Source organism: Dendrobates tinctorius, unplaced genomic scaffold (assembly GCF_039654945.1).
Source record: "Dendrobates tinctorius isolate UK_male_01 unplaced genomic scaffold, ASM3965494v1 ptg000257l, whole genome shotgun sequence".
NCBI classification, from domain to species: Eukaryota; Metazoa; Chordata; class Amphibia; order Anura; family Dendrobatidae; genus Dendrobates; species Dendrobates tinctorius.
Genome location: NW_027361924.1, coordinates 9,459,387 through 9,485,854, shown reverse-complemented (window position 1 = coordinate 9,485,854; position 26,468 = coordinate 9,459,387). Strand labels below are relative to the sequence as shown.

At 40.0% G+C, this 26,468-nt stretch overlaps 1 protein-coding gene across 1 annotated transcript; it reads right to left on the bottom strand.

Annotated features, from left to right (window-relative positions):
• Positions 1 to 18,604: 18,604 nt before the first annotated feature.
• LOC141069289 (olfactory receptor 1A1-like) lies at positions 18,605 to 19,513 on the bottom strand. Its single transcript, XM_073558742.1, has one exon. It carries the CDS (start codon positions 19,511 to 19,513, stop codon positions 18,605 to 18,607), a length of 909 nt encoding a protein of 302 aa, XP_073414843.1.
• Positions 19,514 to 26,468: the final 6,955 nt, after the last annotated feature.

The following is a 26,468-nucleotide window of genomic DNA, read 5'->3' as shown; positions in this document are numbered from 1 at the left end:
ACATACTGCATGCTACATACATACTACATATATACTACATGCATGCTACATACTACATACATACTACATATATACTACATGCATGCTACATACATACTACATGCATGCTACATACATACTACATACATACTACATATATACTACATGCATGCTACATACATACTACATGCTACATACATACTACATATATACTACATGCATGCTACATACATACTGCATGCTACATACATACTACATATATACTACATGCATGCTACATACTACATGCTACATACATACTACATATATACTACATGCATGCTACATACATACTACATGCATGCTACATACATACTACATGCTACATACATACCACATATATACTACATACATACAATACATTCATACAATACATACATAGACATACAGTACATATAACATAGAGTAACATACTTACCAATACTTGTCACATTGTTCCCCGAAGCCATTGTCTTTTCCGGGATAAATATTAACATAACAAACCACAAAAATACTCACCCACGATGTAGTATGTATGTAGCATGCAGTATGTATGTAGCATGCATGTAGTATATATGTAGTATGTATGTAGCATGTAGTATGTATGTAGCATGCATGTAGTATATATGTAGTATGTATGTAGTATGTATGTAGCATGCATGTAGCATGCAGTATGTATGTAGCATGCATGTAGTATATATGTAGTATGTATGTAGTATGTATGTAGCATGCATGTAGCATGCAGTATGTATGTAGCATGCATGTAGTATGTAGTATGTATGTAGCATGCATGTAGTATATATGTGTTATGTATGTAGCATGTAGCATGCATGTAGTATGTATGTAGTATATATGTGGTATGTATGTAGCATGCAGTATGTATGTAGCATGCATGTAGTATATATGTAGTATGTATGTTGCATGTAGTATTTATGTAGTATGAATGTAGCATGTATGTAGTATGTAGTATGAATGTAGCATGTATGTAGTATGCATGTTGTATGTATGTAGCATGTAATTTTTTTTTTTTTTTTTTTTTTACATTTAACACATTAGCCGGATGATGGGACTACTACTGTCCCATCATTGGCTAATGTGTCAATCACTGTCATGGTAGCAGGCATCGCCCGATGGGACTTGTAGTCCCATCGGACGATGCTTGCACAGACCCCCGGACATCAGCACAGCCCCCCGGCAGGCCGGCACAGCCCCCCGGCAGGCCGATACAGACCCCCACAGGGTGCACAGACCACCGGCAGGCCGGCACAGCCCCCCGGCAGGCCGGTACAGACCCCCACAGGGTGCACAGACCACCGGCAGGCCGGCACAGCCCCCCGGCAGGCCGGTACAGACCCCGGGCAGTCCACACAGCCCCCCGGCAGGCCGGCACAGCCCCCCCGGCAGGCCGGCAGAGACCCCCGGAAGGCCCGAAATGACGGCGCATCATGATGCGCACACACCGCGCATCATGATGACGTCAGGCCGTCAATCAACTGAACTTCCGATTCCGATGCCGAATTCCGATATTGAAAAAATATCGGAAGTCGGTATCGGAATTCCGATACAGCAAGTATCGGCCGATACCCGATACTTGCGGTATCGGAATGCTCAACACTAGTTACCATGTGTAATCTGATTTGTAAATTAATCCTTTGCATCATGTGACATTATTTTGTTTGTCTTTTATTTACTTTTTGTGTATTCTAGTTCTCGTTAAAGAATGTTCTGATGAAGGTCCTTTGTCGGACCAAAAATGTTCGAGTCTATTTTGTCTGGATGCATAATAAAAAAAAAAATCATTTTTCACTATTGAGTGCCAAGTAATTTTATATTTATCAGATGGGTTGGATACCTAACTTGAGCACCTAGGAAACCATTCATGAGTGCCGTGCTCTCTATTATTATTGATCATGTTTGAAGTAATAATTTAATATAGAAGAAAGGAAAAAAGGAAAGGAAAAAGGAGATGTGTCCCAGCTTCTTTAAATCCAAATTTTTTTTAGAAAATGCTTCTTAAAAAACCATGGGAATGGCAAAGTTCACATGGCAAGATATAGTTACACATTTCAAACTCTCAAGGCATCCTTTATCAAACTATACATGAACAGGTCCTATACAACTTTTATACAAAATGTGACCAATAAAATAGAGCTTTCAAATCACATGACAAACATGCTAATCACATTAAAATTCCATGTGCACAAAAAGGGGGAAGAGGAGGAGAGGAAGCAAAAGAAAGGAAAAGAAACAAGAGAAAAAGTGTGAAATACATAAAATCATATCATTACATGCATACACTTATACAAAAAAAGAGAAAAAAAAAATTAATAATGTAACATAAATTCCTTGCGACCATTCAGACCCGCAGGATGGCATGTTCCCAAATAAAAAATCCAAAATGCCTCTCTGATCATTAGAAGTTTTTTGATGTTTCCTCTTCTCAATGGATGTGCAATGCATTCTTTTCCAGAAATCCTAAATGACGCAGTACTTCTTTGATGACAATGAATAAAATGCCTGGATGCAAATAAAATGGCGTGATATGAACTGGAAAGAGAAGCAATGTCAGTTATGTGTTCAGAAATTCTGACCTTTAAATTGCGGGTGGTGCATCCTATATACAGTGGGTACGGAAAGTATTCAGTCCCCTTTAATTTTTTTCACTCTTTGCTTCATTGCAGCCAATTGGTAAATTCAAAAAAGTTCTTTTTTTCTCTCATCAATGTACACTCTGCACCCCATCTTGACTGAAAAAACCAAGAAATGTAGAAATTTTTGCAAATTTATTAAAAAAGAAAAACTGAAATATCACATGGTCATAAGTGTTCAGACTCTTTGCTTAGACACTCATATTTAAGTCACATGCTGTCCATTTCCATTTCCACTAACCATGAAAAATCTGTGAACTTTATACCTCCAAGTAGCTTTCGTTCATAGGGGACACACCAATGAGATTTCAGTCACCAATCTTTGTATAGAGAGCAACGGCTGTAACTGTGACCTTGGCACTGACTTCCAGCAGGATCAGCAATAGAGTCCATTCTCAGTCAGTGCTGGCTATGCCATTACAGCCCTTGATCCTAGCACTGGCTGACAACCACCTCTAATGCTGATCATTTTGTTACTCATCAGAAGCAATTGTGGTAAGACCAACTAATAGTTTGCATGAAGAGAAATAATGGCTGGAGAGTTAGGCATCGGGATTCTTATGCTGCACAGGAAAGATCCCAAGCCTTGTCTGCCTCTGCAGTCTCCCATTCTGATTCGGCCAGTGCTCAGCATAGGTGTCGGTCCCAGCGCCTTGTTCAGGCCCGTGCTATGCAGTTAGTTACTGCTGGCTCTCCAGCCAAGTCTTTAGTAACCAGTAATATTCAGGTGCAGCCTGGCACTCTGGAGTCTAAGTCCTGAGATCACCGTACTGGGCATGTCCGCGATGTGGCGTTTCATATTTGTGGTCGGACGTCAGCTGCTCTCGTGATGTTATAGCTCCGTATTGGCCCATGGGTGATGTCAGTGTGAGTGTTTGGGGTGGAGCTTTACATATAAAAGGCTCCCAGCAATGCCCGCGGGCACGCTAATATCATTCATGGTTGGTGTGTGTGAGTGGACATGCTACCACTCTGACTGCTTGCTTGTGTGTTATTAATCTCCTGCATTTTAGCCAGTTAGGGCTTTTTATACCCACTTGACTTAGCATCTGTTTCCATCTTGTGTGCGGTTAGCACAGACGAATTACAGAGCAAGAACCAACCAAAGACTTGTGCTCCCCTGTGAAGTTAACAGGTGTTTTTGTAGCTAGCGTCAGTTTCGCCTTTTCTTTTGACTCTGCATCTGTTTCGGCCATGTGTGCGATTGGTACGGGTCAGTTACAAAGCAACGCAACCCTTAGCTCTATCTCTCGGTGAAGTTAACAGAGCTGAGTATAGTGTGTTCCGCTCAGACTGTCTGGAGTTAAAGCAGTCATACTAAGGTGCATTTGCTGTTTAGTTCCATCATCATTCATACTAGCAGCAGTTAACATTTCTACATGGTGGACCCCGGGTTGCGATCGCAGTTTGTTATTATACTTTATTTCCTGCGATCCGCCAACCCTATCAGTATACTAGCACCGGGGTCTGGCTAGAAGCGGTGGATGCGCAGCGTCTCCAGCGATACATCCAGCAACTGGAAAGCAGGTTGCCCATGCTTGAAAGGATGACCTCAGCTATGAATCTATCTGCTGTAGTGGCACCAGCAGCCAGCGAAGCCTCTACTAGAGTTTCTGCTGCAACTCCAGTTCCGTCTCACATTTACCAGTTCTCGATAAGATCTCTGGGAATAGTAAGGCTTGCAGAGGATTTGTGAACCAGTGGTCAATCCAGCTGGAGCTACTGGCCTCACATTTTCCATGGGAACGAGCTAAGGTGGGATTTGTGCTATCTCTGTTGATGGATAGAGAATTGGAGTGGGCTATGCCGCTATAGGAGCAGAGTGATCAGGTTGTCCCGAATGCCTCTCACTTTCTGGGCACTGTGAAACAGGTCTTTCTTGGACCTCTGGATACCCATGATGCTGCACTCCAACTCTTGGCTTTAACCCAGGGTTCATCCTTGGTCAACCAGTTTGCCATCCAATTCTGGATCTTAGCTTCCGAATTGGAGTGGTCTGATAAGGTCCTAAGCCCCATATTTTGAAGGGGCCTTGCTGACCATGTAAAGGATGCTCTGACTACTAGGGAGATTGCAATTACACTGGAGGACTTAATATCAGTTTCCTCTCACATTGATCTTTGGCATGCTGAGCGAAGATTGGATCGAGCCCAGTGTAAACAAAGGATTTGGCTAGCCCTAAATTTTGACAATCCTTTGGAGTCTGCAGCTCATATGAGCAGTTTGGTGGAGCCCATGGAGGCCTCTCGGGTGGAATCAAAACCCCGTTCATCACATTCCCTAGTTACCTGCTTTGTTTGTAGGCAGGCTGGGCATTACGTCAATATGTGCCTCAGGTGTCAGGGACAATCGCATCTAGTGACTATTGGAGGAGGTTACCTAGGCACGGCAGATGTGTCCTCCAAACTAACCTTCATGGTATCCTTAGCTTATGGGTCGTCTACTCACACTACCGAGGCTTGCGTGGACTTTGGGGCAGAGGGCAATTTTCTGTCTTCCACCTTTCCTCTACGTCACGCAATTCCCTTAGTGAGGCTCCCTAATCCTGTCACCATACGAGTGATTAATGGCTCTATTCTCCCTATCCAAATCACGCACCAAACAATACCTCTTACACTAAAGATGTCCCCTACACATCAAGAGATAATGTCCTTGTTAGTCATCTCTGAGGGCATGAATGATGTACATCTGGGTATGCCTTGGTTGCGCCGCCATTCCCCTCATGTTGACTGGGCCATGGGGAACATACTGGTGTGGAGTAAGTTGTGTGAGGGATGTTGCTTGAGGTCTCAAGTTCAAATTGGATCCTCCAAGGTCACAACGGAACTAACTTCTCTACCCAAGCACTAATGGCCATATGCTGACATGTTCTCGAAGAGGGCCACGGAGACTCTTCCTTCCAATCACCCATATGATTGTCCCATAGACCTCATTCCGGGGACAGAGCCTCCTCGTGGGCATGTTTACCCTTTGTCACTCCTGGGTTATAGTTAGGGCTTTTTGTACCCACTTGGCTTAGCATCTGTTTCCGTCTTGTGTGCGGTTAGCACAGACGATTTACAGATCAAAAACCAACCAAAGAGCTGTGCTCCCCTGTGAAGTCAACAGGGGTTTTGTAGCTAGCGTCAGTTTAGCTTTTTCTTTTGACTCTTCACCTGTTTCTGCCACGTGTACGATTGGCATGGGTCAGTTGCAGAGTGAGCTCAACCTTTAGCTCTATCTCTCTGTGAAGTTAACAGAGCTGAGTATAGTGCATTTTGCTCAAACTGTGTGGAGTTAACGCAGTCGTACTAAGGTGCATTCGCTGTTTAGATCTGTCATCATTCATACTAGCAGCAGTTAACATCTCTGCACGGTCGACCCCGGGTTGCGATCACACTTTGGTATTATATTTTATTTCATGTGATCCGTCAACCCTAGCATGGAGTGTGTATCAACATATAATGACAAAACTGAAAAGTTTTATTTTTCCATTTTTGTAGCTACTTTTGTTTAAGGCAAAACAAGGAATGCATTTTAAAACACATATACATATGTATATTATTTTTGTGGGAAGTTAGGAAAATTTCAGAAAAATTACATTTTTAACAATTAGTGTTTGAGAACTATGTTTCTAAATTTGTTTTATGGCCCGTGTATGAATATGTTTGAAGTTGTAATTTAATATACAATAATTTTATCCATTTTGCTTTTAATATACTGGTGCAGACACAAGTGTTAGTGAGTGCTCTTATCTGCTGGCCTGGCTGCTTTTATTGGCCAGGGCTAATCCCACTGAATGCTGTACTCCTTCCCCGTGCACAGAACATTATTCAGATAGCACAGTGTGAGAGTACCAAACTCCAGTAGGATTTTATTGGGTCACCAGCAGTCAACAACAAATAGTACATTCCCAGCAAGGACAAAATATGGTGCAAGTGGCAGGGTCTCACCCTTCCACTCGCTCGCCATATACCCAAGGTGTACTATCCCAACCAGAAGCACCTCACTTTTGAACTGCACCCACTGAGAGGAGGTAGCGGTAAGCTTAGAAAGCTACGTAAGCAAATGAATTTATGTGGTAATGTGACTGGGTAGTCTCAACCTGAAATCTACAAACATAATTGTCCTCCAAATGATGCAGACTAATACATTGTATAGAGCTGAGGCTATCTATAATCAGCAAGCATTCCAAAAATTTGCATACAAAAGAGCTCCGGACAGTATCTCATGAAACAATGGCTCATGTCCCTTGACTTACTGAACAAACTAATAGTACATCTAGCAAAGTTAAGAATAGCTCCCCCAGCACAAGTGGCCAGATTTTCCTCATTGACGCAAAGTCGTCACAGTACTTATTTAATTTTTTCTTTACAGAGCTCTGTATTCTCTGTGTGGTAGGATTTACAGTATCACAGATATTTTTCTTGTATAGACTATTTTGAAAATATAATTCAAATTTTCAGACATTATTTACCTAAATTCTAGAAACAAGCAGATGAGGCAACATTTTTTTCAGCCTGTAAGGATGGTTTTTCTCCTGAAATTCACTTGTGAAGATGTAATTCTCTGCCAGTTTAATGTCCTATATTATGTATAATAAACATAATAAACATAAGATGTAAAAAATAAGAAAAATCCATATACTCACCTGTGGCTCATCCACTCCTTACCATCACGTCATCTCCTGTCCAAGAGTGCTCTGTGCATGCCTAAGTATGGACATGGCACATGCAGTGATTTCATGACACTTTGACCCTTTGCGCACTTGCGTGGAACCCTCCCAGGCTCTCATCAGGCCACACATTCAGACCCTGCAGGAGAGGCCCTAGCATTTCAGAATGAGCAAAGGCTATCTGTATATGTGACAAAGAACAGATGGGTGATGCAGTGGGGCTAAAAGGGTGAGTAAAAGGATTTTTTTTAACAATTTGTTGGCCTTTTACTGTTCAGAAAAATAGTAGCCAGAGGACGGAATGTTGTTGGATCTGTTTGGGAATAAAATTGCAAAAAATCTGTATTTTGGTGAATGAGGTTTATTGTCAAATTGTAGTACAATGTGTCTAGAGTCACTCTTTAAAACACACATTCTCATCATTAATCACCTCACCAACCCCAACAATGCAGATTGTACTTTGGAATTCTGTAAGCTGTATATGATCGGGTTTATGGTGGGGGTTACAGCGGCAAATACTAAATTCAAGAAAGAGTCCAGAATATCAGAGTAAGCTGGAATCAGATTCACTGCTAAACCTGTTCCATAGTAAATAGAGATGACGGTGATGTGGGATGAGCAGGTGGAGAAGGCTTTTTTTCGACTTTCTTTTGACTTCATTCTGAAAATGATGGAGAAAATTTTAAAGTAAGAAATAAAAGTGCCCATCACTGGGATAAAACCTAATGTCAAAATTTCTATTCCAACTATTACAAAAAACATTTGCATGGCTGTGCAGCTAGTTATTGTTAGTGACTTCATATCACAGAAGAACTGGTGGATGACATTGGAATGACAGGAAGACATGTATAAAATGGAGATCACAAGAATTGATGAGTTTACAAAGGCGCCTACCCAAATCCCAATAGTTACCAAGGCGCAATTTCTGCGACTGAGGATCTGATGATAATGTAATGGAAGGCAGATGGCAACATATCGGTCATACGCCATAATGAAGAGGAGAATGTCCTCGGCTGTCGCCACAGCTAAGAAGAAGTACAGCTGAGTGTAACATTGTGAAAAGGAAACAATGTGATTCCCGGACAATAACATGTACAGTAATTTAGGAACTGTGACCGATGTATAAAATATGTCTACAATGGATAAATTACAGATAAAGAGATACATAGGTTTATGTAATTGAACTTCCAGATATATGACTGTGATAATGGAGGAATTGACAAGTACTCCAATCAAATATATGATGAAGAATAAAGTAGAAATAAATGGTTTATTATTTGATTTTCCAAAAGAGGGCAAAAGGTAAAAATATTTCACAGAAGTGTGATTTTTCATTAGTGCTAGATTAATATTCTTGAAAAAAAAGTATGAGAAATGCTGATGTCTGTCCACTGGTCATCCGAGGTAATCAGGTGATTATTCCTATTTTTCTCTCTTATACCCTCTATTAGAAAGTGGCTTACTTTTTTTCTGTATTTGATCACTAAAAATGCAAACATTCTCTGTTTATGATAGTTGAAAAAAACTACTAAGAATATTTTATGTACATTGATTACTGTTTGAACAATTATTCATAAATCTCTGGTTTCTTGGGTTTTTTAATTTTGTTATAATCTTTTAATTACATGTTAAAATTTGCATTTTTATTTTTTCAAAAGGGAATCTAATGAAGAGATGAGAAAGTACTTGTTTTGTTATTAGTTTTTATAACTCCACATTCAACTTCAAGGGACAGGTACGATGGTGGTAATGAAAGTCATATCAGTGCTCGGCTCACAGATAGTTAATAATCATCCATAATGTTCAGGAGAAATTAGCGGCACTCAATGCTCAATAACAGTGGTGTTTTATTGAAAAATATGCATACTGCACCAGGAAAATGGCACAGACATTAGCCAACGCCGTTTTGTATGAGCACATGTTTTCTCAAGGGCTCGTCACGGTCCTTTGATGGAGCATTGAGAAAGCATAAGTTCATGAGAAATGGCGCTGTCCGATGGATGTGGGGTTTTCCTGGTGCAATAGGCATATATTTCAATGAAACATTCTTCAGCATTGAGTGCCGCTAACTACAATGAAAATTCTGATGAGCCACAATTCCTCATTCCAATTTTTTTCAGTCGTTGAACACTTACAAGTGTCCCAAGGTGCCAATTTTTTCCTATCGTTAATATTTTCTGTATTTGTTTTGACCTAACCACCAAAATTAAACTAAACCAACTGAATTCAATTCTCTCCTACTTTTTGCAATGGCTTATAGTTGTAATTGGTAGGTGTATCAGTGAAGTTTTTGAGAGTGAAACAGACCTTACCGATCTAATATTTGATGACTTGTCCTCAGGACTAGCAGTAATTCTTGTTGGTTTGTTAAAAAGAGCTTGAGCAGCGCATCTTGAACCTCCAGTCTGTTTTGAAATCTGTGAGTAGGAGAGACCTTTGTGATGGAGCATAACTACCTTGTGTCTTGTTCCTGTGCTCAGTCTTGCCTTATTGGGTGATCTATGACATAAAGTTGTCTTTCACATCCTCACCTTTGTGACAGAGTTTGTCTGTTCCTCACCTGGTTTTATGTCTCCTTCAGAGCTATTTGTGTATCAGTTAATTACTATATTTCAACCTAAATATGATATTGATGATCAGTATAACCTGTCCGGTATAGTTGTTTACTCAAACACATGAATATAATGCTACAAAATCCCAGACGTTGTTCAATTGTTCCCTAGAAAATTCGATACTGCTTTAAATCAAAGGGGCTTCACACTAAATGTTGAGGGGATTTAGATTTTTCTTTTGTTCATTCACTTTCTATTTTTTTATAAATAAAAATAAACTAACACTTTTATTTTTGATTGCATATCTTATCTTGGAGTACAGTACATTTTCCACATCTGTCTAAAACTTTTACACAATTTTGCATAATTTAGGCATATCCAGTCAATATGACTAAAAAAGTAAAAAACAAAAAGACAGACGTAAAGAATGGAAAAAAAAAAAATAAAACGAAAAAGTAAAAAAGGAGAAAAATTACATCTATTAGTTTTTGGATTTTACTAGAGCATGATATTCTGATATTCGTTCTCCTGCTGCTCTTGGATTGCTTTCAGCTCATCCTTTGTAATCAGTTACAGGTAGAAAAATGGTAAAATAAAACTTAAAACTCCTTCAAATATGGAAATATGCGTTTCTGTATAAATATATTTCAAGCATTATTTCATCTTTTGAAAACTGTAGATTTTATTAGGTTAATTTACTTACATTTTTATAATTATTATATTATCACATGAAGACATTGCTGCTGACCTGAGATATTCAGTTTTTTGCTTTATTGTTAAGATATAATTTAAAAAAATGCCACAAAAGATAATGAAAAATAAAAAGTTATAACAATAACCAACATTAACTTACAGTAAAAGTCTACAATATACAGAACTGACATAATAATATTCTGCATTAAAATTTAATGAAATCTCCAATTTAATACAAGTATTTTTATAATTTTTTCTAGCTGACCCTTTTAATATAATAGTTCATGGAATAAAATTATAATAAACATTCCAATGTTTCGTTAACGTACCAGCAGAGTAACACAGGGCTCGTCCGGATGTAAAATTCTTTACCGGATTGGGAAAGATCACCCAGCATAGATGATTTATACTGTGCTGGGACAATTACGGCCTAATCATCAGAGATTTATAATTAACCACGAGGAAAAATATGCTCTGATTATGTCACTGAATTCAGTCTCTTGTGACCTGAAAATATTATATAATTAAGATTTATATTTTAGGTCTTAATAAAGAAACTTTTTTTTACATCAACTTCTAGATTTAGGTTTCATGTATGACTCAGATGATGAAAATTTCTTGAAAAGATCAAACTTTTTTTGGGGGAAAGAATATCAATATTTAAATATGTTTTCCACTATTTGGACAATCCTGTCTCCATCAGCATAGTTTCAACAGTAAAATAACGCCTATATTCACCCCGGTGCAGGCACCATTCTAGTGGTGTTGGGCTCATGTGAGATTGTTATGTCATATGAGACTTAAACCTAATCAGCTCTGGCTTCACTCTCACCGACTTTCAGACATCAAGCCAGCGCTGATTGGGCGCTCACGAGACATAATAATGTCACATGGGCTTCAGGAGAGTTAGTGCCGACACAGCTGGAACAGCGCCGGTACCGGAGTTGAGTATAAATGGTGTTTTATTAGTGAAAACATGCTGATTGAGACTGGGTTGTCCAAATAGTGTACAACTTTTTAAACAATGCAGCTGATTTAGACAATATGTAATTTTGTAATGATAAATTCTTTTTGATTTAATTTTCAAGATTTAGTAATATCCGGGAGCTGCCCCTACACACATGTTATGTAGTAGTGGTTTCCTGCCCAGTAAAATGTTTACATCAATCTTTTCCTGAAGCTGTTACCAGCTGATTGATGACGGTGCCGGATTTCAAATCGCTCATAATCTGAAATTGATAACCCATCCTAAGGACACGTTATCAAATGAGATGAATAAATTGATTCTTAGATAATTAAATTTGCTACGAAATTACCCCAAAATTCAGATTCTGATAGCAATAAAAGCTTTAAAGTAATAAACTCATATACCGCTACTTGGCACTTTGCAAACCTGTCCTGCTTCCCCTTTTTTCTTCTAGTAGTGTTCATTTCATTCTTCTTTCTTCCAGCATCAATTCACTCTGTACTTATGACTGGAACTACCACCGATTAAGCGTCAGCTATCACGTAGGGGAAAGATGCACGTCAATGAAGTGTGTTGCATTCCACAAAACCAGGTGGTGCCCGGCATCTTACATGACTCCTGGGATTTATACATCAGCATCGTTGATCAAAATTTTTTAATTTGTTAAAACTTTTTTTGGACAACAACAAAGGTAATCATATGATCCTAGCATTGACCGCTAATGATAGACATTATTGTGAAGAAATGCTAAGTGGTCAGACTAAGGAGATACATTTTCATCTGTCTGTACTGATCATGTTATAAGAAACTGATTATTTGTGGCTGAAATTGTTAATGATGATTTTTTCATGAACAATTATTGATCCACCATTTTCCCCAAACCCAAACATCTAATTTTGTTAATGGTGGGATTTCCTGTCTTTGTGCCAAAAAGTGCAGCACCAAGGACTAATAAAGGGAACCTGTCATGCGAGAAAAAGCTATTAACCTGTATTTATGGGGTTAATCTGCAGGTTAGTAGCATTCTGGACCTGCCCGATGCCTGCACTTAGAGCCATTCTGCTGGGAGGAAACTAACTTTATTCCTCCAAGCAACTTTCGAGTTTTGGTCATGGGGCTGGCACTAATGATGTTTCAGTCACTTCTCTGTGTATAGAGACCGGTGGCTGTAACCGCGCCATCTGCACTGACTGACAGCAGGATCAGCAATACAGTTCGTTCTCAGTCAGTGCTTGGCTTGCGGATGCAGTCATCGATCCGAGCACTGGATGACAACCGACTCTATTGCTGATCATATTAGTGCTGATTGGAAACGATGGTGGTAAGACCAGCTAATAGTGAGCATAAAAAGAAAATATGGTTGGAATGTATATCAACATGTAATGATAAAGCTGAAAACTTTTATTTTTACATTTTTGTAGCTACTTTTGTTTAAGTCACAGCAAGGATTGCATTTTAAAACACACATACATATGCATATTATATTTATGGGAAGTTGGCAAGATATGGGGAAAATTATATTTCTAACAATTATTGCTTGAAAAATATGTGTCTACATTTCTTTTATGGTCTTTTTATGGTCCATGGCTGATAATGTTTGAAGTAATAATTTAATATGGAAGAATTTTATCCATTTTGCCCTTAATATACTTGTGCAGACACAAGGGTCAGTGGGTGCTCTCGTCTGCTGGCCTGGCAGTTTTTAAAAAAGAATGCTCGGGCCAGGGCTAATACAGAGCCAATCCCGCTGAATCCCTTTCATAAGCATGTGTTACACAATGTCAGTCGAGCTCTGGCTAGTGCGGTAACTGGGTACATCCATCTAATCACAGACACGTGCACAAGTTCTTGTCAACAGGGACAGATCCAGAGGGTGGGACATCACACCAAGTGTAGCAGGCCTAACTTCCATCAGGGATTCAGTTTCCTTGTATTCCAGTTCCTGTCTCTCAACCTCCTCATCCCCAGTGGAACTAGACTCATCATCACTCCCCAGCTGGGAGGTCTGCTGGACTGCCTTGATGAAGTGGCATCATGCTCTGCTGAAGCTCACCTGTTTAGATGATAAAGCTCACAACACAGCAGAGCGGTTGAAAGGGATAAAAGACCAGACCAATCAGTGGCTTTCCCCACTGAACCTCCAACCAGGTCTAGTTGTGTGCGATAATAGGTGTAACTTGGTGGCAGCTTCAAAGCTCGACAAGCTGGTACACATTCCATGCATGGCCCATGTGCTGAACTTGGTTGTACAGCATTTTTTAAAAACATACCCTGACTTGCAGGTCCTATTTACCAAGGTACCCTGCGCGAGAGCCAATTTCCAAAAGTTATCTCAGTATTTTGCCAGTCTGGCTTCGCTACAGCAGCGCTTTAATTTGCCTCTACACCGATGGATTTGTGACCTGCCCAAATACTGGAATTGGACCTTTCATATGTTGGCTAGGCTTAGTGAGCAGCAGAGGGCAGTGTCTGAATTCTAGCTTCTCAATGTCCATCAGAGTAACGCTCAGCCCCAACACATAACAACTGCCGAGTGGGTGCGGATCCCTGTCATATATGAGGTTCTTCAAAACTTTGAGTACCGTACCAAGATGGTGAGCACTGATGATGCTCTTGTCTCCAAAACCATCCCGCTGCTCTATCTATTATAATGTTTGCTGTAGAATCTCAAAGACAAAGCTTTGAATGCTGAGCAGGTGGATATGGAGCAAGATTTTACAGTGGCTGATACCACACAGCCCAGCTTCATTCAATATTCTCAGGCCACATTGGGTGATGACAAGAAACAGGAGGAGGAGAAGGAGGAGGAACAGGAGTTTTTGGTCTGCACTCCCAATGCCAGCTTCATGCCTGTCCAGCATGGATGGCCTGAAGAGGTGGTGGGGGATGAGGAGGAGGAAATGCATCGTGATTAGGAGAGGATGGTTAGTGTACGTCCTGGTGGGGATACTGAACATTTGACTCTTTGTAGTCTGCCACACATGGCACAGTTCAACTCCAGATGCCTTTCCCAAGACCCTCTTGTGAAACACATTTTGTCCAATATGAAATACTGTCTGTGCACCTTTCTTGACCCACAGTACAAGGAGACATTTCCATCTCTCATGTCGGAGGCAGACTTGTCATTTTCAGTGCTTGCATGCCAGAGGGCGGTTGTGGAAGACTTGCTGAAAAGATTACCCTCAGACAAAGCTGCTGGCAGAGGTACTGGATCTTTTCACCCACAAGGATTACATGGGAGAGACACTTACACCAGGTGCAACTCAGGAGGGGGGAATGTCCACCAACTGGGCCATCCATTTCAGCTTCTTTCTCAGGCCCCCAGATCTGTTTGTTGGGTCCAGCAGAAAATGATTCTTCTTTCCTATTGACTTGCATTGGATTCGTTATTCAGTACGAATACATATCTATTAGAAATTATTCATGCCAATTTTCCCGAATCCGATTGTAGTGACCCAGTCCAGAGTGTGTCCGTCCCTTTAAGTAATTCTGGATTGTGAGTGGCTTCTGTACACTACTGCTCACTCTCTAATTGCCCCTCTGCATTATTCCTTCCATTTGTGAGATGTAATTCTCCATCTCTAGTCACCTCCATTTTAGATGCAATGCATTTCTCATTTGCTGTCTTCTGGTGTCATCTAATGGTGAAAGTGTACAATGACTCATAATTATTGTTTTGTAAGGATCTGAGATTTGAATTCGTTCTCCTATTGGCCAGCTCCTAGTCACATGGTCAATAGGAGGAGCTTTTTTCCAGGCATGTCTAGAATGTTCTTTAGTCTGAGGGATGCCTTCAGGGAGAGCAGAACACACATGGAGGCTGTTTTTACCTCAAGATCTCCTGCAGGCCTAAAAGCCTGAGTTCCCTCTCTAACCTGTACAGACATCATTCTAATGTTTTTGCGACTGGATTCACCAGTTTTTACATTCATCTGTGGCGTGACACACTGTGGAGCTAACCCCGAGTACAGATCTTTAACCTCTAATTGCGGCAACTAACTCCTTCTGTAAACTACCAAAAGACATTGTCCAGTGCTCTTAAAGCTCCAGACCCCAATCACATCTCAACATCTAAGTGTTAACTGTAATTACCGTGGACTACCCAAGAGAGACTGCGACTTATTTGTTCCAATTTATAATTTCCGTTCCTGCTGAAGTAAAATCAAATGTTATCCCCGAGACCGGTGTGTGTCATAATTCTTTCGGCTGCAGACACCGTGTGGGGGTGGATAGCAGGGAACGTTCAGCCTGGTCATTACACTATTATTTCACTAGCAAATATTTGCAAGTTTTGCACATTTTTTTACCCATGCACACTGTTGCAACTTTTAAATGTCTTCAATAAAGACTTCTAATTTTTACTTACCACGCTGGATTTTTACCATTTTTTCACATCTTCCCCACTTTTATCCAGCTGTTTCACAACCCTAGGCCCAGACCTGTCAGTAACCTCTCAATAAATTAACAATCAGTAATTATTTAGTGAGCTATTGTGCCTGCACAACAATATTAGCCCAAATGATTTTGATTAGGACATGTGGTCTGGTGCCTGCACAAAGCTTTTAGCACAAACTATTTAGATGATTGAACGTCGATTTCCTACTGGATCCTGTGCAGTTGAAGTAGATGACAATTAACAGCCTATCTAACTATCTGACAACTTGCTGTGCTGTTACGCTGACAAAATGACGCCATCAATATAATAATAATAATAATAATAATCTTTATTTTTATTTAAATGACGCCATCAAAACAACATGTCCACATTTCCTATGGAGAGGTACATGTGACTTCAGCAGCCAATGACAGAAGCCCTAGAGTCTGGACGTTGTGGATGCTTTCTGCACCCTGATTATCTGCCGGAATCTATACACATTAAGTTAACTAAAAAAAATAAAACAGTCCACTGCTCCTCTGAAAAAAAACACGTCCCCCATGCTCATCAAACAGCACCAGTATCCTAGCCAAAGTTCGAACCAAAGCATTAGTGGAAACGCGATCATTTACCGAACTGTGCCCGAATTTTGTCGACCTTGAGGGAAAATGCTCAGGAATCTGAATATGAAGTTGAATGAGCTGCTTTCGTGCCAAATTTGAGGTTGGAGAACATTTTCTGGACAAGTTCACTCATCTCTATGTGCAACTTTTTAAAAAATACAGTTAATTTAAGCAATAGGTAGAAAGGAGGAGAGAAATTTCAGCGACACATTCCAGCCAGGTAATAAAACAAATTATTTTATTTAGTCAGTTTAAAAGATTAAAAAGACCCCAAAGTTCAAGATTATTCTACTGTTGTTTTGTATTATGTATACCCCTTTTCACATGTAAAGCATCATAGAATAAATGACGCTATGATAATAAACCATAATAAAAAATCTTAAATCCAATCAATTTAGGTCAATTCCTATTACTGTGGTGTTTTGATTGTAATGTAAAACTAGGACTGTATAAAGAAAAATTACTGTTTTGCACCTGATGACCATCCGCTCCCAGTGTATGTTTCACCACAAAGGTTTCATTGATTTTGATGGACCCTATTACAAGTGTCATGGTTACCTGGCTAATCTATTCAGGATCCCAGTGTCCTTCACATGGCTACCACAGCTCTCCTTTCACCATTGGTGTTCTTCCTTGAGCTGCTGCTTTGCTCTTCTTGGTCCACAGCTATCTTCTTGCAGTACACTGGTCTGTCCTTATCCAAGCCTATACACCACCCTGGAGCTGTCACTAGACAATATTACAGAGTTGTGGTGTCCCACTCTAAAATATTTACATTTAATCTTTGAACTTTAGCAGCTTTCGGGTTTTGATCATGGTGGTGGCACTGATGAGATTTCAGTCACTTTATCCATTTTGCCTTAAATGTACTTGTGAAGACACGAGGGTCACTGGATACTCTCGTCCACTGGCCTGACTGTTTTTATAAAGAATGCTCGGGACTGGGCACATCCCACTGAATACCAATACTCCTTCCCAGTGGGCAGAACATTACTCAGACAACACTGTATGGGGGTACCAAACATCGGTAAACTTTATTGGGTCACCAGCAGTCAACCACAAATAGTACATTCCCAGAAGGTACAGAATATGGTGAAAGTGACAGAGTCTCTCCCTTTCACTCTTTTGCCACATATCCAAGGCCAATTACCCCAACCTTAGGCCGGCACCTACTGAGAGGAGGTAGCGGTAAGCTTAGAAAGCTGAGCAAACAAATAAAGGTATGTGGCCAGGTGACCAGGTAGTCTCAACCTGGGTTCTCCAAACTTAATTGTCCTCTAAATGATGCAGACTAGTACACTGTAAGAAGCTGGTGCAATCTGTAATCAGCAGGCTTTCTACAAATTAGCAAACAAAAGGGTCACTGGACAGTATCTCATGAAACAATGGCTCATGTCTATTGACTTAACAAACAAAGGAATAGTACACCCAGCATAGTTAAGAATAGTTCACACCTGCACAAGTGGCCAGATTTTCCTCATTGACGCAAAGTTGTCACGGTAGTTATTTAATTTTTTCTTTACAGAGCTCTGTATACTCTGTGTGATATGGTTTTTCCCAGGAAATTCTATTTGTGGAAATGTTATTCTCTGCAAGTTTTGACATTTGTTTGCTATGTATATTAAACATAAAAAACATAAGATATAAAAAATAGCAAAAATCCTCACCTCACCACTGTCTGGTCCTCGCCACAAGTTCTGTCTAAAAGTGCTCTGTGACATCTCAAACACAGTGACATCACGATGCCGTGACAATTTGTGAACTTGAGCAGAACCCTCCCAGGCTCTCATCGGGCCAGACATTCTGACCAAGCGTGAGATGCCTGGGGATTTCAGTATGAGCAAAGGCTATATAAAGAAATGGCGAAGACCAGGTGGGTAGCGCAGAGGGGCTAGATACATGAGCATTAGGATTTTCTTTAACAATTTGATGGCCTTCTACAGCTCAGAGAAATAGTAGCCAGTGGCCGCAAATTTGTTGGATCTGTTGGGGAACCATTTTCAAAAAATTGGTATTTTGGTGAATGAGGATTTTTGTATAATTTTAGCACAATGTGTCTGGAGTCACTCTTTAAAACAAACATTCTCATCATTAATCACCTCACCAACCCCAACAATGCAGATTGTATATTGGAATTCTGTATGCTGTATATGATCGGGTTTATGATGGGGGTTACAGCAGCAAATACTAAATTCAAGAAAGAATCCAGAATATCAGAGTAAGCTGGAATCAGATAAACTGCTAAACCTGTCCCATAGTAAATAGAGATGATGGTAATGTGGGATGAGCAGGTGGAGAAGGCTTTTTTCCGACTTTCTTTTGACTTAATTCTGAAGATGATAGAGAAAATTTTAAAGTAGGAAATAAAAGTGCCCATCACTGGGATAAATGCTAATATCAAAATTTCTATGCCAATTAGTACAAAAAACATTTGCATGGTTGTGCAACTAGTTATTGTTAGTGACTTAATATCACAAAAGAACTGGTGGATGATGTTGGAGTGACAGGAGGACATGTATAAAATGGAGATTACAAAAATTAATGAGTTTACAAAGGCGGCTGCCCAAATCCCAATAGTTATCAAAGTGCAATTTCTCTGACTTAGGATCCGATGATAATGTAACGGGCGGCAGATGGCAACATATCGGTCATAAGCCATAATGAAGAGGAGGATTTCCTCAGCTGTCGCCACAACTAAGAAAAAGTACAGCTGAGTATAACATTGTGAGAAGGAAACAATGTGATTCCCAGATAATAACATGTGCAGTAATTTAGGAATGGTGACCGATGTGTAAAATATGTCTACAATGGATAAATTACAGATAAAGAGATACATTGGTTTATGTAATTGGACTTCCAGACATATGACAGTAATAACAGAAGAATTGATGAGAACTCCGACCAAATATATGATGAAGAATAAAGTAGAAATAAATGGTTTATTATTTGATTCTCCAAAGGAAGGCAAAAGGTAAAAATATTTCACAGAAGTCTGATTTTTCATTAGTGTTAAAGGATTCTAAAGAAGAGATGAGAAAGTTCTTGTTTTGTTATTAGTCACTATATCTCCATACTCAACTACAAGGGACAGGTACAATAGTGGTAATGAAAGTCGGTGGTAATCCATGCACCACTTCCAGATCTGATGTCCTGCACATAAATATCAGCGCTCAAGCCGCAAATTGTTAATCATCCATATTGTTCAGGAGAGTTTACTGTGCTCAATGCTCAATAACAGTGAAGTTTTATTGAAAAATATATATTCTTCAGCGGACAAACAGCACAGACAATAGCCAGTGCCATTTTGGGTGAGCACATGTTTCTCAAAGCCTTGTCAAGGTCACTTGATGGAGCATTGAGAATCATGAGTTCATGCGAAATGGCGTTGTATGATGGGTGTGGCATTTTCCTGGTGTAATATGCATATTTTTCAGTGAAACATTACTGTTCATCAGCATGGAGTGCCGCTAATAACAATGAATATTCTGATGAGCCACAATTCCTCATTCCAATTTTTTTCATTCATCGAATTCTCACAAGTTTCCCAAGGAGCCAATTTTTTCCAACAATCATATTTTGTTTATTTTTTTTTCTACCTAACCAGCAAAATGAACCTAAACCAGCTGAATTCACTTCTCTCCTACTTTTTGTAATGGCTTACAGTTCTAATTGGTAGGTGTATCAGTGACGTTTTTGAGAGGGAAAGACCTTACCAATCTAATGTTGATGACTTGTCCTCAGGACTAGCAATACTCCTTGTTGCTTTGTTAAAAAGAGCTTGAGCAGCGCATCTTGAACCCCCAGTCTGTTATGAAATCTGTGAGTAGGAGAGACCTTTGTGATGCAGCACAACTACCTTGTGTAGTATTCCTGTGCTCAGTCTTGCCATGTTGGGTGATCTATGACATGAAGTTGTCTTCCACATCCTCACCTTTCTAACAGAGTTTGTCTGTTCCTCACCCAGTTTTCTGTCTCCTACACAGCTGTCTGTGTTTCAGTTAATTACTATTTTTCAACCTACATATGATATTGATGATCAGTGTCACCTGTCCGGTATAGTTGGTTACTCAAACAATGAATATTATGCTACAAAATCCCAGACCTTTGTGCAAGTGTTCCCTAGAAAATTGCATGCTGCTGAAAAGCAAAGGGGCTTCACACCAAATATTGAGGGGATTTAGATTTTTCTTTTGGTCATGCACTTTCTACTTTTTTAGTCAATAAAAATAAACTATTTTTTCTATTTTTGATAGCATATCTTACTTTGCAGCACAGCACTTTTTTCCACATTGCGTAATTTTGGCTTATCCAGCAAATACCACAAAAAAAAGCAAAAAAATGAAAAGTTAAAATTAAAAAATGGAGAAAAATATAATAAAATGAAAAGCTTAAAAAAAGATTAAAATTGCATCTATTACTTTTGGAATTTACTAGAGCATGATATTCTGATATTCGTTCTCCTGCTGCTCTTGGATTGCTTTCAGCTCATCCTTTGTATTCAGTTGCAGGCAGAAAAATTGTAAAATAAAACCTAAACCTCATTCAAATACGGAAATACGTTTTTCTGTATAGATATATTTTAAGCATTATTTTCATCATTTGCAAACTTTAGGATTTCTTAGTTTAATTTACTTACATTTGTATAATTCTCATATTATCCTAAGAAGACATTGCTGCTGATCTGAGATAGTCAGTTTTTGCCTTATTGTTAAGATATCATTTAAAAAAAGGTCACAAAAAATAATCAAAAATACAAAGTTATAACAATAATCAACATTCAATTACAGTAAATGTCTACAACATACAGAACTGACGTAACATAATATTATTCTGCCTTAAAATTTAATAAAATCACCAAGTAACTTTTTTTTATAATTTATTATAGCTGACCTCGTTCATATAATATTTCAAGAAATACAATTAGAATATAAAATTCTAATGTCTCATTAACGTACCAGTAGAGTAACACAGGGCTCGGGCAGATGTAAAATTCTTTACTGGAGTGGAGAAGATCACCCAGCATAGGTGATTTATACTGTGCTTGGACAATTATGGCCTAATCATCAGAGATTTATAATTAACCACGAGGAAAAATGTGCTCTGATTATGTCACTGAATTCAGTCTCTTGTGTCCTGAAAATATTATATAACTAAGATTTACATTTTAGATCTTAATAAAGAAACTTTTTTACATTAACTTCTAGATTTAGGTCTCATGTATGACTCAGATGGTGAAAATTTCTTGAAAAGAAAACTTTTTGGAGAAGAGAGTATCAATATTTAAATGGGTTGCCTACTTCTTGGACAATCCTGTGTCCATCATCATAGTTGTAACAATAAAATAACACCTATATTCACCTCTGGGGCCGGCACCATTCTAGTGGTTAGATAGTTGTGTCATATGAGCCTTAAACCTAATCAGCGCTGGCTTCACTCTCATCGCCTTTGAGACATCAAGCCAGCGCTGATTGGGCGCTCACGAGACATAACAATGTCACGTGATCTTCGGGAGACCTAGTGCTAACACTGCAGGAGCAGCGCCGGTACAGGAGGTGAGTATATATGTTATTTTACTAGTGCAAACATGCTGGTTGAGACTGGGTGGTCCAAATAGTGTACATCTCTTTATACAATACAGTTCATTTAGACAATAGGTAATTTTCTAATAAGAAATTCCTTTTGATTTAATTTTCATGATTTACTTTGAGTTTTGGAAGCAACAGAAAGACCAAGATTAGGTTAAAACAACCTCCAATCTTCACAAGATCAAATAAAATATGATGATATGGTGTGTTCACCACCCGGGGTCCACCATGCAGAGATGTAAAACTGCAGCTAGTGTGAACAATGGCGAAGAGGAGTTGCGAGCAAGCACGGTAAACATGCCGAGTTAAACGTCACTCGGTGAAAATTGAGTGCAAAGTACCTGACTCTGTTTCTCCATAGAGCCGTACAACAACTGAGTACACTCTAAGCTATGCCCTGTTAGTCGTCCAGGAGCATAGAGGTAATGATGCTAGATGAGGTCCCTATTAGTGATGGGTGAGCACTAAAATGCTCGGGTGCTCATTGTTAGGGTCGAGCAAATTGGAACACTCGGTACTCGGACAGAATATCGAGCCCAATGTAAGTCTATGGGATACCCAAGTATTTTTTCCGCGATCCTCCCGGGGGTCCTTTTAGGCTCTAAAAACGTCTGAAAATGATGGAAACACTGCTCAAATGACATGGGAACATCAAGGGGATCGCCCCTGGAAGCATGTCTGACACCTAGTTCACAGCTTTAACCAATTGTTTCATAGTTTCATGCCATTTTTACCGGTGCACCAAAAAATATACCAAAACGAAACCAAAACGGATTTTGCTGGGAAATATGTTAAGGTACTTCCTGTCCAGGTTAATGACTTGTATAAAAGGTAAAATAATTAACCCTATACCAAATTGTTCCTCCCCCACTTGGGCTATGTTCCGACGCAGCATTTTTGAAGTGTTTTTCCACTTTAACATTGCATTCAATCAAAACAAATGCATTCACAGGGAAATGTCATTGTAACATTTACCAACCCTAGCTGGCCATGTGGTGTGTGACACATAAGCAGAGATATCTTGTTTCATTTATGAAGGAGGGTCTCTTAAAGTCACAGAGCCTATTTTTACAGGGACATCAGGTGGCATTAATCTGCTTAAAGGGCCATTATTAAACAGTGGGTCTCCTAAACTGTTGTAACCTATGCAGTGGGTGGATGGGCTGACAAAAATTACGACGCACCCCAATATCCCTTTCACGAGATGTCCAGGAGGGCCTCCATAAAAAATGTTGCATTCAATGCACGGCCTGCCCTGCTGCATAGTCATATGAATCCCAATAAGCCTTTAAACCCACATACTGGATGGGCACAGGAAAATCCACTTCTTATTATGCATTTTGTACTCCCGTACTCTTTCCTTATGCATTGACAGGCCTGCCCTGCTGCCAAGTCATATGCACCCCAATACACCTTGGAACCCACATACTGGATGGACTCAGGCAAATCCACCTCACATTATGCATTTTTCACTCCTGTACTCTTTCTTTATGCATTGACAGGCCCACCTTGCTGCATAGTCATATGCACCCCAATACGCCTTGGAACCCACATACTTGATCGTCCCAGGAAAATCCACTTCATATTATGCGTTTTGTCCTCCTGTACACTTTCCTTATGCATTGACAGCAAGGCCTGCCCTGCTGCCAAGTCATATGCACCCCAATACGCCTTGGAACCCACATACTTGATGGGCCCAGGAAAATCCACTTCATATTATGCATTTTGTACTCCCGTACTCTTTCTTTATGCATTGACAGGCCTGCTCTGCTGCATAGTCATATGCAACCCAATACGCCTGTGAACCCACATAGTGGATGGGTCCAGGAAAATCCACTTCACATTATTCATTTTGTACTCCCGTACTCTTTCTTTATGCATTGACAGGCCTGCCCTGCTGTCAACTCATATGCACTCCAATAAGCTTGTGAACACACATACTGGAAGGCCACATGATAACCCACTTCACAGTCTTCAGTTGGTCCTGCCATACAGTTTCCTTATGCCTTGAATGCAAGGGCCGCGTTGACCCAAATTTCCACGCACCACAATCCCCTCTTGGACGAAACATGGATGAGGGCCTCCAAAAAAAATAAAGGCCCATTACAAAGGAGCAGGTCTCCTAGACTCGTAAAGACAATACACGTAGTGCATGGGCAGAAAACTTTTTCCCCATGGGGGATACTTTTTTTTATAGTCTAATATGGGCATCATAGATACCCTTGCAAAAAACTAAAATGCCCGTAGCAGGCCAGAACAAGTTCACCCTGGTGATCTAGTGGTGGATAATGAGGAGACAATACACGTAGTGAATGGGAAGAAAAAATTTTCCCCGTGGGGGGTATTTTTTTTATAGTCTAAGATGGGCATCATAGATACCCTTGCAGAAAATTAAACAGAATACGTTAACCCTGGAGATCTAGTGGTGGATAATGAGGAGACATAATGAGAAATCATACTGAAATCAAACAAATAAATTAATAATGTGAATTCACCTATGAAAGAAACTAAAAAGAAGGGTGGGGCGAACACAGGTGCATAGATATGAAGCCAGAATGTGTTCAACGAGATATGTTTGTCCCTAGCAACAGCTCAGAGACAAGGATATAAATAAAAATATAGTGACTTTTGCATCATGGAATAAATTGACCCTGGTGTTCTAATGGTTGTGGATGATGATGATGAGGATAAGAAGGAGGATAACATCAAACAGACCCAATCAGGAAGTGGATAACCATGTGTGATTGTGAAGATGTGCATTAGAATACACCTCCCCAATCACCCAAAAAAAATTTTAGGTTATGTTTGGATGTTTTCATTCAGTGGTGTTTTGAAGTCTTGGCCAATCCAGCCCTTGTTCATTTTGATAAGTGTCAGCCTGTCAGCATTGCCAGTTGACAAGCGGATGCGTTTATCTGTTATAATTCCACCTGCAGCACTGAAACTCGGCTCTGACAGAATGTTAGCAACAGGGCGGGCCAGGAACCCCTAAGGCATAGAGAGCCAGTTCATGCCACGTGTCCAGCTTGGATAACCACTCATTAAAAGCCACAAGGGAATCCCAGAGGATGTTTGTACAATCTGCAAGGTACTCCCTCACCATCTTCCCAAGCATTGCACTTCTTGTGACACCACCCCTTGCTCTGTGGCGGCATGATGTGAGGGTGTGAGAAAACTGTCCCAGAAATTTGCCATTGTTTATCTGCCTGAGCTGGATTGTACTTCTGTCTCTGTAGCTTGGACTCCTTGGCTGTACAAGAAACTCTGACGCCTGCTGGCAGCGTTCTCACATGGGATTTTTTTCAGTAATTCCACTTCAAGGGCCCTCTGGTACAGAAACTTTTTTGGACATCTCTCTGCTTCTGGAAGAAGAGATTGAAAGTTCTCCTTGTAGTGTGGGTCTAGAAGTGTCACCAACCAGTAATGAGTGTCGCCAAAAATTTTGATAATGCGAGAGTCACCGGAAAAGCAGCGCAACATAAAGTCAGCCCAATACGTCCCAGACTGCTAACAGGCAACATTTCCGTGTCGTTAACAAGGGGACGACTGACCCTGCTATTCTCCTCCTCCTTGTCCTCAGGCCTACAACACTTACAATAAGCTCAGTAAGATCATAGTACAAACACCATTGCAAATAACTTCTTGTAAATAAACCCCTGTATTTTTAAGCTCCTCCACCTCATTTTAGATTGTAAGTTGTCACAAGCAGGATTGTTTTGTTTGGATTAAATTATTGTTATCATCGTAATTTAGTGTAGATTGTAAGCTGTCATGAGCAGGGTAGTTTTATTTGGGTTTAATTATTGGATTATTATCATTGTTATGTAGGACTGTTGTGTTTGAGACTGTTAAACTGTAAATATGCTTTTGCTCTCTAATAACTTTCAATATTCAAACTAGAACACAGATAAGCAGGATGGAGATGTTAATTATGGTGTAATTGACGCTCACCCTCTTGGTGGATTCCTCAAAGTTTTGGAGGATGGTACACATGTCAGATATCCATGTCCACTCTTGAGATCTTATGTGTGAAGTCAGAACTGAATACCGACAACTTTGTTGATGCTGGTAGACTAGTCACCAACTGCCCTCTTCTGCTGACATATCCTTTCCAACATCTGCAGTGTAGAGTTCCAATGCCTGGGGACATCACATACCAGCCGGTGAGCCAGAAGCTGCAGGCGCTGCTGAATCACAGCAAGGGCGGATGAAGCTGTAGCTGACTTCCTAACATGGATACGCAGAGCGTTGTACTTTTCCTAGCAAATCTGGCAGCTCCGTGTCGCTTTTCAGAAAATGGTGACCAATGAGGTTATGCGCATGAGCCAAGCATGGTACATGTGTGAGCTCACCTCGCCACAGAGCAGCCACCAG